Raw genomic sequence first — 12342 nt, 5'->3', positions numbered from 1 at the left:
AAAAAGGGGGGGGCGTCACTAGACACATGTCTTATAAGAGATTTTCCTTATTTCCGGCCCTGTATACAACAGACTCGGTTCCCACCACATGAATACGCCTCTATTAGTGCTGTCTGCTAGGACTTCATTTGGTGTTGTCTGCTAAGGCAGGGAGAGAAAGGGAGATGCCGCGTGAATAGCGCGAGGTGTCTCTCTTTTGGGTGGGGGAAGTAAATTTCCCAGCCAACGGGGGTAGTATCGCCCGGGCCACCGCGAGCGCTACTGCGCAAAATCCAAAGTTTTTATCTCATGTAGCGACTATTCGCGCATGCTCAATGATCCACCGAATGACCCAAGGTAGAGAGAGAGAGAACATAGTATTTCATACCCCCGTTTTCAACCCCTACCCGCTAGATACGAGTTCTGTTAGCATTAGGCGGCTTCTCCCTTTCTCTCCCTGGCTAAGGCAAGTAATATCCCTGAAAACAAGTTTGATCCCAGGTGAAATATCCTTATCTATGGAAGCGTTTTGAATCGCTCTCAACCGGTTTCCAACCTGTGTGCGTGTGAACATGGCTTAAGAAACTAAAATTAAGCCAAAGTCCTTCATGAATATTTTTGTCTATTTCATTACGATGTCCTCAAAATAATTTCAACACTTCCAATTTAGAAATTAGTAACGGGAATTTCATCTAAATTAGGCTTAGTAATATGACAACCCTGACACATCTCGCCAATCACGCGGAAGAGTCAAGAAAAAAATACGACGCAGTAAATAAAAGTGAAAACGGAGTTGCCATGAACGCAATCAATGACATAAACGGGTGAAATAATTACAAACGACGTGTACACGCTGACGCTAAACACCCTCCTTCGCATTCGCTAGATTAGGCCTAAGCATATTTTCCATTGGGAAAAGAAAAAAAGAATAAAAATTAAGAAACTCCAGAACGAAGAAGCCCAGATATCCGTCCATGCTTGACGAATACCTTCAAAAAAATTAAGATTTCTTGCCTCCCCATAACGAAAAGTGAAAGTCGATTTCTTCCCCTTAGATTTTTTTAGTCTAAATTTTAAAATTTTTACGAGATAAATTATTTCTTTCGATTTAAGTAACGTCGTTTTACAATCATGGAATCTTGCATAAGATAGAGTTAAGCTTGTCGGGCACATGTAAATACCTTAAATATGGGGCAGTTTTTTTTTTGTTATGTTTCTGATAAGTCTGGCATAAATTAAGGAGGATGTTCTTTGGCAAATCAATTTCGAGTCGAAAATGTTTTATGATATTTTGCCGTCCAGGCCACTGTTTTCAAGTTAAGACTGGAGTGTTTCATTAAATTAGCATAATCTTCCAGGGGTCATCCGTAAAATACTCCAATTTTAAATTGAAAACAGTGGCCCGAACATCAAAATGTCATTGAACATTTCTGACTCAAAATCGCCCAAATAACATCGACCTTAATTTATAGCAGACCTATCAGAAACACACAGTAATAGTGACCAAATAGATCCGTTCAAAGTTGCGATACTTATTATTAAAATGTCTCAATAATCAAATATGTTTAAATAAATTCAATAGATAACAAAACTAATTGATCAACGTGAGAAATCGATTTATGAACTATGGGCTTTAAATCGTTTTTAAGGCTAACTGCTAAAGAGCTGCTTTCTTAGAAAATTAATATTATTTAACTAATTCGATTCACACAGGTCTATTAATCAAAATTAGGTAAAGGGTTCTTTTATTTTGATGTAATAAAAAAGTTTGGAAGAAAACGAAAAGAGGATTATGATTTTGTCCTACTTAATATTAATTTAAAAAAAATAGGCGTTCACGTTATTTACAAAATTCTATTGTAGAATCTTTTGTTTTGACTAGAGAATCGAGATATTGCGGCTTAGAGTGGTTTTTCCCATATTTTTTTATAAAGGGAAGATGAAGTTAATTTTTAAATCGATGATTAATTCTTAGAAAAAGTATAAATTTCAATTATATTTCGAACTTTTAGCACTTTAATATTTTTAAAAGAAAGGCCCAGATTGTAAATGTTTTTTATTTTAATTAAAATGAGGCTATAAAGTGATAATTATTTCAAAGTTTAAAGTAAAGTTCTATTCTCACCACAAATAAGCCAAAAACAAAATTGATACTTATTCTAAATAATTTCATTTGTAAAGCAAATATCACGATAAAAAATGGAGTAAATTTTAATAACAAACTTCACCCAGCCTTTAAATTCATAAAACAATCACCATTGAATAAAAATAAAGAAAAAAACCCCGCATCTAGACAAACCAACGCAAACGTGAGATTACACGAAGAACACTAGTATTGTCCAAAATAAAAAGATTAGAAAAAATTTTCAACGCGGCACACATAGAGTACACCTTCATAATCAACGTACATAAAAGAAGTATGATGTAACGTACGATTACAATCGAAATTTAATACCGACTACCTAACAGGTAGCTCGGTCGGTCGGTCGGTCGTTTTACACAAATCGAGCTTCCTAAGTAATAATAATCGTGTCTGATACGGCTAGCTATCAACAAAAACTACAAAATTCCAAATCCTTAATTCTTTCACTATTACATAAAAACATCACGACTTTTCAAAGATACGAGTATACCACCATTTACTACGTCATGCACTTTTCAATGAAATAAGTAAAAGGAGAATGTTTAGAAATTGTCTTATTTGGGTCCATCCAACGTAATAAATTCCAATCTCTATAAGTTAAACACCATAATTTTATAAGATATGTTCCATAAGTATGACGCTTCCTATACATGGTAATGCTGGAGACTTACAGCTCGAGCTAGTTCGAGAACGACAAACCAGAATTGAAGTCCTACACTCGGTGGTTAATTTTGCAGGACTTCCATCTTCCTATTTAGTCTGTAGTAAGCCTTTGACAGCCCTCACTAGGCGTCGCTTTACCTCGAATCTATGACCTACGTCACTTCATGACAAGCTCTCATTAACCAGTGACAAACTTATGGAACATCTCTAATGAATTTATAGTTAAACACGTCATAAACGGAGGACAAGAAAAACAGGGTTTGGTTACTTCATTATGAGAATTTAAGTGTAGTATCAAAATATCTTTGCACACTTGTGTGCTGGTGGGTTTATTTTCAACACCACAAATTTTGCTATGGTACATTCTTCCTGATCTATCAGCCATTTTTCAAACAGTATAGGCCTACGGTACGAACAGGTGCCAATTCATTCCATTTCTAAACACTTTCTATTTTACACGAGGCCATGCGAGTAAAGAAAGCTTGGACTATCACCATACCCGCATAAAATTTCAATTAGGGGTTACAAAAAGAAATGAAAAAAGCCTTCAACTTTATTTTTCAGTAGCGAATGTCATCACGAAATTGACAATATGACCTGAATATTTCTTTTAACTCGATTGTTTATTTTAATGTCTTTGACAGGACGGCGTTCGCATTGTGGTTACTGATGAACGTTCTACTGTGTTCAGTGCCGAGGTACGGGGCCTACATCATGCAACTGACCGGCGCGGTTATGGTAATGACCAACGCCCTGTACGCGGTGCTATTACCCAGAAAACCTCTAGCCATACAATTCGAAGGTGGAACAGTCACTTTCAGATATGGATGGTGCTATTGGTTGCTGCTGGCAGCTGGTAAGTTCAAAGTTCATTTTCTTCATTTCGAAATTGAAAGTTTTTGGTTAGGTATTAAGGTCAAACAAAAAATGTTACGAAATAAGAATTTTACACTCAATGGAATTAATAATTTGAAAATCTTGCCAAACGGCGCAAGGGTTAGGTTAAGAAATACCAGATTCCCATGCTTTTTTGAAACTAATTAAAAAATTAACTTGGTATTCGACAAATTTTAAAATAATTCAAAAGGGAGCGGTAGTAATCAGGGCTTCCACCAAATTTCAAAAATAAATAAGGGAAAAAGGGATAAACACAGGGTAATAGGCACCGAAATTTAGAAAGCAGGGACCTCAAAGAAAAGGACATCTTTAATACATAAAAAAGCCTTAAACTGACACATTTTTAAATATTAAGTGAAGTAAATAACATTGTATCACTCTTCTTTCCAATTTTAGCTTATAATTTCATAGCTTTTTCCTAATATTCGGTAACGTTGGAACGCCAATGGCATATTTAAGTATGAAAATTATGAGACTAGAATTTTCTAAATTTACTTATAATTCATGAATATTTATCTACACATAACCATTTTCTATGGTATACCTCATTACCAAAATTTTAAAATATTGAATAATCAACGCCTCTCAGGTTTGGGTGCAGTTTATATATACTTAACTTAACAGATTCTCAAAACCCTATTCATTCTTTAAAGTTAAACATGTAATTATAATTTAACTTATTGGAAACACAGATGATAGTCAATCCCACCTATTTGAAATAAATAAATCAACAATGGCGTGAAAAATCGCACTAAAAAAGATAGAAAAAAGAAACCCCAATGGTCATACATTAACACCCGACCATTATAAAGCATGTTATGTATAAGAAGACCCTTTGGGGTTAGCCCAATTACGCTATTTAAAAAAGACACCCTAAGCTAGCTAACTCGCTTCAATGTAACAACTAGTTAACGCCCATAGATATGCGAGGTAATATAGCCAGCCAGTTGTCAGTCTAGTTTCGATAATAATTACAAAAAGAATTGACCCTTCTCTTTCAGTTAGAAATGCCTAGTTATATAACAACGTCGTGCAAATGAATATCAACCTCTTAAAAAAACAGGGCGTTGAAATAATACTAAAAAGCTATAAAGTATCACCCTTTGCAAATTCTGTAAGACGTGAATCCTTTTTTCTTTATTTTTTTCAATGGGTTTCATTTTACCGGTCACTAAGAAGTAGATTAATTTGAAGTTGAACAGTGCCTTAATAAGTGAAACATGCAATTTCAGCTTAATATTTAGTTAGCTTGGAACGTTGGGTCAGATGGATAAAGGTCACTTATTTATTATATGCCAATCTTGAATAATATCGTTACATTTTGCAAAAACTCTTAAATACTAGGGCTAAAACGAGATATTTTAGCAAAGAAGGGTTATTTTATCTTATGGTCAGCTACTCATATGTTTCTGAAGGGTCTGTCAGAAATTAAGGGGATCTTCTTTGGGAATTCAGACAAATTCGAGTCGAAAGTTTTCTATGACATTTTGTCATCTGGGTCACCGTTTTCAAGTTATGTTTGCAGTATTTTATGGATAACCCCTTACATTTAATTAAGAAACTGATTAAGACAATGATTTCTAACTTAATTATTAAGGAGTCATCCCTAAAACATTCCAAACGTAACCTGAAAACGGTGTCCCTTAATGCAAAATGTTGTAGAACATTTTGGACTCGAAATCGCCTTAAGAACATCCACTCCACCCTTAATATCTAACAGACCTTTCAAAAACACCCTGTAATTACAAATCTAGATATCTTTATTATTACTTATTGGTTAATCTACTTTCCGACAATCATTTTACTCACGAAGAATGCGACGAAATTGAGAATGAATCTCGAAAAGATTTAATACCAATAGTTATAATAAAATCCCGTTTTCCTAAATCATCCCAAACAGTATAGGGAACATACCTAGATAATTTCCGAAATCCTAAGCCCTGACGCTAACTCTTTACTAGGATAGTTTAAACACTTTCAGATGGGTTATTTTTCGATAGTAAAAATCCGGTTTTGCTTCCCAAAATTTGGTCCATTCTAAGGTCGAGTATGTAGTATAGATGGTTAACTTTACTTCGATTACATTGTTCGTTTAAATCAATAGAGGATGGTTTGACCCATAAACCTCTCTCTATCTCCCTTAAAAGATTTTTTAACTACTGTATCTGTACAATAATGACCAGTTTCAAAAAGGCCAGCTAATGCCTTACTTTTATTTCTATCGGTTCATCTAGCGTAATTAAGCGTGCCAATTTCCTAACTCTCTATTGGGATGTAACAATATACTAGTCTGTGTCGTCTGCTATTGGGTTAGTTAAGTTGAATCGTGGCTTAGGGTTTAAAACAATGTTTTTAAAAGAGTCGAGATGAGATGAGAGGGAAAGTTTTCAGTTGCATTTTTAAGAAGGTTAAAAACTGAGAAGAAAAAGGGATAGCATGGTTAAGGGGATGTTCTTTGGGCGATTTTGAGTCGAAGTTCTATGAAAATTTCTCCTTAGGGCCACTCTTTTCGAGTTAAGATTGGTCAAAGTATTTTAGGGGTGACCCCTTAAATTTAATTAATTAAGGGGTCATCCCTAAAATAAAGTCAAATCATAACTCGAAAACAGTGTCCCTTGTGGTAAAATGGAGATAGAAGTTACATTTTCGACTCAAAAATCGATTTCCCAAAGAATATCCCCCTTAATTTATACTTGGATTCTAAAAATTAAGATTAGAAAATTAATTAAATCATAGCTACTACCTAACGATAAATTTTAATTGCGAAGTGTTTAAGGAAATTCCATAATGTTGCTTTGGGTTAATGGGTCTCTTTAATGATAAGGTCTTCAAAAAGATTAAATTTCGAAATTACAAGTCTGATTTTTTAGGGTCAAGGATTTTTTTAAGTTTTGTTGAAATGAAATACATTTATTTTAATTCTGAGGTGATGTTTAGGGTTAAAATAAACAAGTATACAATCTAGATAAAGGTTTAATAACGAGCTTAAATTGAAGACAATTGAAGGTTGTTATGACTTCACATGAGTCACAATTTCCACGTTTTAGGGGCCAAAAATGTTTGGAAGCGAATATCTCCGCAACTAAATGTTGTAGACCCCATGTTCTTTGATGCACTTTCCACTCAGTTTGACCAAAAGAAAGCACCCTTTAATTTCTGGCAAACTCATCAGAAACACCCTGTATACTGATGTCAAAAAGAGGAGCTATTCACTCTCGAATTCCCTGTACAAAGATATTACGGTGTCGTTCAAAATTTTACTCAATAATATATCAGGTTGCAATTCTACTTTAAATTTAAAGCTCACTGACCTAACCAATTTGTGTAATTTTTTCAAAAATTTAAATATATATTACAAAACTAGTGAACAAAAATTATTTTTAGAATATACTTTCACACCCCCTTTGAAAAAAAAGTGTTGGATATTGTGACAATCACGATTCACAATTGAGAATATACATCGGTATGCCGACTAACTAGTTTTTGATCAAACAAAAACAATTTTAATCAAACTTGACAAATTAAATTAAGAAAAATCAACAAAAAGGAGCTTAAAAATAAACTAAAATCTTCCATCTTTAAATTCAATCCACGTACTCAACACGTGCCACAGTCAAAGAAGTTCAATCTAGGCCATGTTTTTCTTCTCAAACTTGCTTTAACTCTTACCTTCGAATATTTACAACTTAAATATAATGGAACCACAGGGATACATACAGATAACAGGAATCATTGTGACCCCATATATATATTCCATATTCATTTCTATGCGGGTTTTGTGGACCGTGCTTGAGAACTTACTAAAAGTCACGCCTCTTAATTCTGACCTGATTTCTTTGGTTGGTAGTAACTTCAGGTCAGGCGCGCGCCCAAGGTGCAAGATGATATAATGATTAGTCTATCTCTTCATACAAAATCCACCTAGATACGTTGAGAAGATGGTTACACAAGAATTCCTATTGGCTGTATGCATTCCTGATGCAACAGATATTTAACTTAAAATTACGTACTGAGCAATATATCATCTTAAAGGAATACTTAAACAACCAAATTAAGTATTTTCATCAAATAACTTTTACTTGTCTAAAATTAAACTTATAGCTTGATTATTTGGGAGTAAAACTACAGTTTAATTATATCAGGGATAGATTTAATTTTAGAAGTAGGAATGGAGAAGGTTAGTATTTACTTAAGTCCGACTCATATCCCAGTATAGAGCCCCTCCTTCCAACACGTAACGAAAAGTTTAAATTATCTTATTGGCTCACTTAAACTACGTTTTGATGACGTTGCTGAAGGGGGACGGCGATAAATAGGCAATTCCTTTTTACCTCTGTCGCTATGACCCGCCTTTTCTTTCATCCCCTCTGTCCCGGGGAAGGGGGTACGGGACTTTGACGCGTGCCCACATTACTCTGTTCTCCATTCCTACTTCTATAATTAAATCTATCCCTGATTATATATTTAAAGGTTCTAAGGTCTTATATGGGTTCTTAATAGTTAGCTCAACGTTCTTGGGAGAGATTAAGAGTCCCTTTAGAAACGGTACAACGACACGATATGCCCATAAACTTAATAAAAACCTAGACTAAACAACACTTTTTAACACCGCACACTTTCGTGCGGAAACAGTGAATTTCCTTTGATATAAATCATTCGGTGTTGATATATATATATATATTACATAAATATTTTTATGAAGTTTAATGGAGATATTGCACCAAAACACGTAAAAAAATATTCGCCACCATAATAAGTTTATTCCACTCCAGACCTTAATGTTTATTTGTAAATAAACAATTACCAAATAAATAAATAAATAAAGGCTTTTTATTTATTTTGAACCCGTCCTAGAAAAAACTTAACAAAAAAATCGACGGAAACTTGTCTGGGGACCCAGAAGTTTCGCATGGCCGAACTCTCGATTTTCCATTAAATTAAAATAGGCATGGATTGTTTAATTTGAAAGGGGTTTTCGAATTATAATTCCCCATAATCGACAGAGAGTGTAAAATTCAACAATTTTCAAAATTAAAAAAAAAAAAGAGGTTGGGCTCTTTGTGTAGGTCATACATCAAGGTTTACCAAAAAAATTTACAACCATACTTTCTGGGTGGAGTGTGACAAAAAGTCTATAAAAAAACCCTTAATAGCCAATTAAAACTATTCGACGGTCATGTAATGGTTAGGCATGGTTAGTTACATAACCTACTGACATTGACTGATATATATGAATAATGAATTAATTGTTAATTTGAGAGGTGCAAATTTCGAAAGCCTCCAACTTTAATATTAAGTTCGACGAATTTTTACGCTAATTAAGCTGACTTTATGATACCTAAAATGTTTAAAAAATTACTTAAATTATGGGAAATTTTCAATGTTTAAATCGAAAATATCAATAATTAAATGGGCTTGATTCTCAAAACAATTTTAAGTTAACTAACCTAAAATGCCTATTATATTATATTAAAATATTCATCAATAAACAATAATAAATAACATATTAAATTTTTTAACATTTAAAATATTTTGGATAAATTGATATTTAAAGTCAGAAAAATTATTGCCCAAATACTTAGTATTACAGTTTTTCGTTCATTGTTCTACATTTATAGTTTTTGAATTCCACCCTATAAATATCAAATTAGCGTACTTGAACTAACCTTTGACCCCTTAATCTATTTCCCAGGTATTATAGCGTTCGTGGTAGGAGCAGCGGTGGCCATATTGGATACACTATACCCCAACACCTTCTCAACCATCTTAGAAGTTGACTACGACACGCCTTATAGGTACTTCGTGGGTCAAGACCAACTAAAGCAAATGCCACACTCAAACAGTAGCGCCAGTACGAGCAGCAGTTCGTTACAATCACACGTTACCCCTCAAATATACCAAACAACGTGTCGGAGATCACGCGCCAAGGCGACGTCCATCGAGGAATTAGTGGAAGCCCACAGACAAGAAGAGAGTAATAACGACAGTAGTAGTAACACAGAGCCCAAAACGACGACAACGACAACGGGCTCGGATAATAGTTCAGAAACAACGAACGATATCGGGGCTAAAGGCATCGAGAACCAAGCCTTTGAGGAGGATAGGCTTAGCGACGATGGAAGTACCATCGTCGATGGTAAACGGGCGGTCAGTTTGCAACATTTCGAGAAATACACGCAAAAGGAAGCGCAAAGAAAAACATCAGCTGCCATGTTTAACGTTAATCGGTGAGTACATTTTTGACAAATATTTAAGTTACGATATTGCACAACGCTGGCTTAGCCTCCTAGAGATAGTTAGAATAGTTATTTGTTGGCCAATTATGTGGCATACAATTTTCACGGTAATATGAAACCAGGGATAGATTTAATTTTAGAAGTAGGAATGGAAAACGGTTGGTATTTACTTCAGTCCGACTCATAGCCCAGTATAGAGCCCCTCCCTTCACGAAAAGTTAGTGATTATCTTATTGGCTCACTTAAAGTAAGTTTTGATGACGTTGCTGACGGTGACGGCGAAAAATACGCAATTCCTTTTTACATCTGTCGCTATGACCCGCCTCTTCTTTCATACCCCTCCGTCCCGTGGAAGGGGGTCCGGGTCTATGAACGCGCCCAGATTACTCTGTTCTCCATTCCTACTTCTAAAATTAAATCTATCCTTGATGAAACATATTTAAAAAAATGGTCCGAAAATTTCACAACAAGAAATGTGTCGCGATCTTTAAATTGGTCAGTACGTAGTCCCGCTCCCTGTCAGTGTACATTAAGTAATTCCAAGTTTCCCTGAAAGCCATATCCCTTTAAATTCTATTATCTCCTTCGCATAGGGACTACAAATTTTGAAACTTGAAAAATTAAACTAATCATAATTAATATTAATTACAGAAGGTCACCAGTCATGCCAAGTCATTCGGGCACGTATTCGAAAGAAGTTAACATAGACATTCATTCGGCGGCATTATGGTGAACGTAATTAGTATAAATAGCGTATAATTCAACGCTAAAAAAGAATAAAAAGAAATAATTTTCTTCGTGGTGAACACATTAATAATTTCGTTTGAAACATAACGACGTGATCGGGTCGACAAATGTCTCCAAAAACAACCATGTAAGTACGCGTTCCAATGGCGTACTGCAACAACACCTTTAAAGGACAGTTCATTCCAAGCTAAATATGCGACGCTATAACAAAGTCTAGATCTAACTATTAAGTTAGATAATAGCTTTGACGGTATAGCAAATTCAAGGTGGAATGAATTGTTAAATAAATTAACGTCGATCTCGTATTAAAGTCGTGTTTAAAAACAAAAATTAATCGTGAATAAACCGCGTCAAAAAAAGAAAAATTACACAAACTGCCAAAAAAGAAAACCAATTCAAAAAGTCCATGATTAACTTTTTTTCCTACGAACTTATTTTTAATTATTATTAATTTATGAAAAACCCAAACACTGCCGCTTTATGTGAACGTGTGAAAAGTTTTCAAAACAAACCCATAAAACGCCAAAGAATTGAAAGTATGTGAATTTTAAAGAATTAAGAACACATTTTAATTAATTAAAAAAAATAAAAAATAATTAATTTTGAAGATTGTGTGTGAAGAAAACGTGACAACAATAATGGTGGATAAAAATAATAAATAATCAAACTATAATGAACTGTGATTGAACTTTTAATTGAACTTTCGAATTGAAAGACTCGCGTATTAAACTAGAAATGTTAATTTTATGAACTGCTTGTAATAATTTTATAGAACTGCCATTTTTAAGCCTTCCTTCATCCCTCTGCTGTGAATGAGGGTTAATTGAGTTAATTTTAACTGAATTAAAGCGTTAATTACAGTAGCTAAAGACTTTTCGAGCTTTTTTTTCTTTTAATTATTTTTAAGACCATTTTTGTTTAAAAAAGCCGTAAAGTATGTGATTGTGTAATTTATAATAATTATAAAAAACTTGTCCCCTTAAAAATTCTTTCCCACATTAATTAATTAATATTCCGTTACGTGTGTATAATTTTAACTAGTCGAGAATTTAAAATTTAATTTTAAGAAAAAAAAAAATCAGAAATTCGAATTAAAATAATGAAAAAAACAAATTATCAAAATTTCTAAAAATTGGGGAAAAATAATTTAAAATTAGATTAAATATGGTAGGGTTAAGTTATTAACTAGGTTAATTATAATTAGCCCTTCTAAAAGCTATCTCTTTCATTACTATGTGTTTTGTTATGTAAAACCGAATTGTGATTGATTAAATAACTTGAAAAAAGAAGAACTTTCTGTGTTTATGTTACTAATTAAGCCTATTTTTATTTCGTTAACAACAAGCCTATTTCTTCGTTTGTTGCTAAACCTATTTTTATTTTACCAGGAACAAGTCTATTTCATTGTTATTGTTGCCAGGAATAGATTTAATTTTAGAAGTAGGAATGGAGAACAGAGTAATCTGGGCGCGCGTCAAAGTCCCGGACCCCCCTCCACGGGACGGGGGGAGTATGAAAGAAGAGGCGGGTCATAGCGACAGAGGTAAAAAAGGAATTACGTATTTTTCGCCGTCCCCATCAGCAACGTCATCAAAACGTAGTTTAAGTGAGCCAATAAGATAATTTAAACTTTTCGTTTCGTGTTGGAGGGAGGGGCTCTATACTAGGCTATGAGTC

The 12342-nt window shown here is 34.0% G+C and overlaps 1 protein-coding gene across 3 annotated transcripts in view; it reads left to right on the top strand.

Moving 5' to 3' along the window:
* LOC149702899 (dual oxidase maturation factor 1-like) overlaps positions 1 to 12051 on the top strand; it is a 57039-nt gene extending 44988 nt beyond the window's left edge. For all 3 annotated transcript variants that reach the window (XM_089866827.1, XM_089866828.1, XM_089866829.1), the window contains 3 exons: positions 3430 to 3641; positions 9375 to 9909; positions 10570 to 12051. In XM_089866827.1, coding sequence (XP_089722953.1) covers positions 3430 to 3641; positions 9375 to 9909; positions 10570 to 10651 — 829 coding nt within the window. In that variant the 3' untranslated portion in view covers positions 10652 to 12051. The remainder of the gene's footprint in view (positions 1 to 3429; positions 3642 to 9374; positions 9910 to 10569) is intronic.
* Positions 12052 to 12342: the final 291 nt, after the last annotated feature.

The sequence above is a fragment of the Phalangium opilio genome, unplaced genomic scaffold, assembly GCF_054372755.1.
Source record: "Phalangium opilio isolate 3A_F unplaced genomic scaffold, DU_Popi_V2 ptg000017l_1, whole genome shotgun sequence".
NCBI lineage: Eukaryota > Metazoa > Arthropoda > Arachnida > Opiliones > Phalangiidae > Phalangium > Phalangium opilio.
Note: the sequence above shows the minus strand (reverse complement) of the source record. Positions and strands in the feature narration are given on the sequence as shown.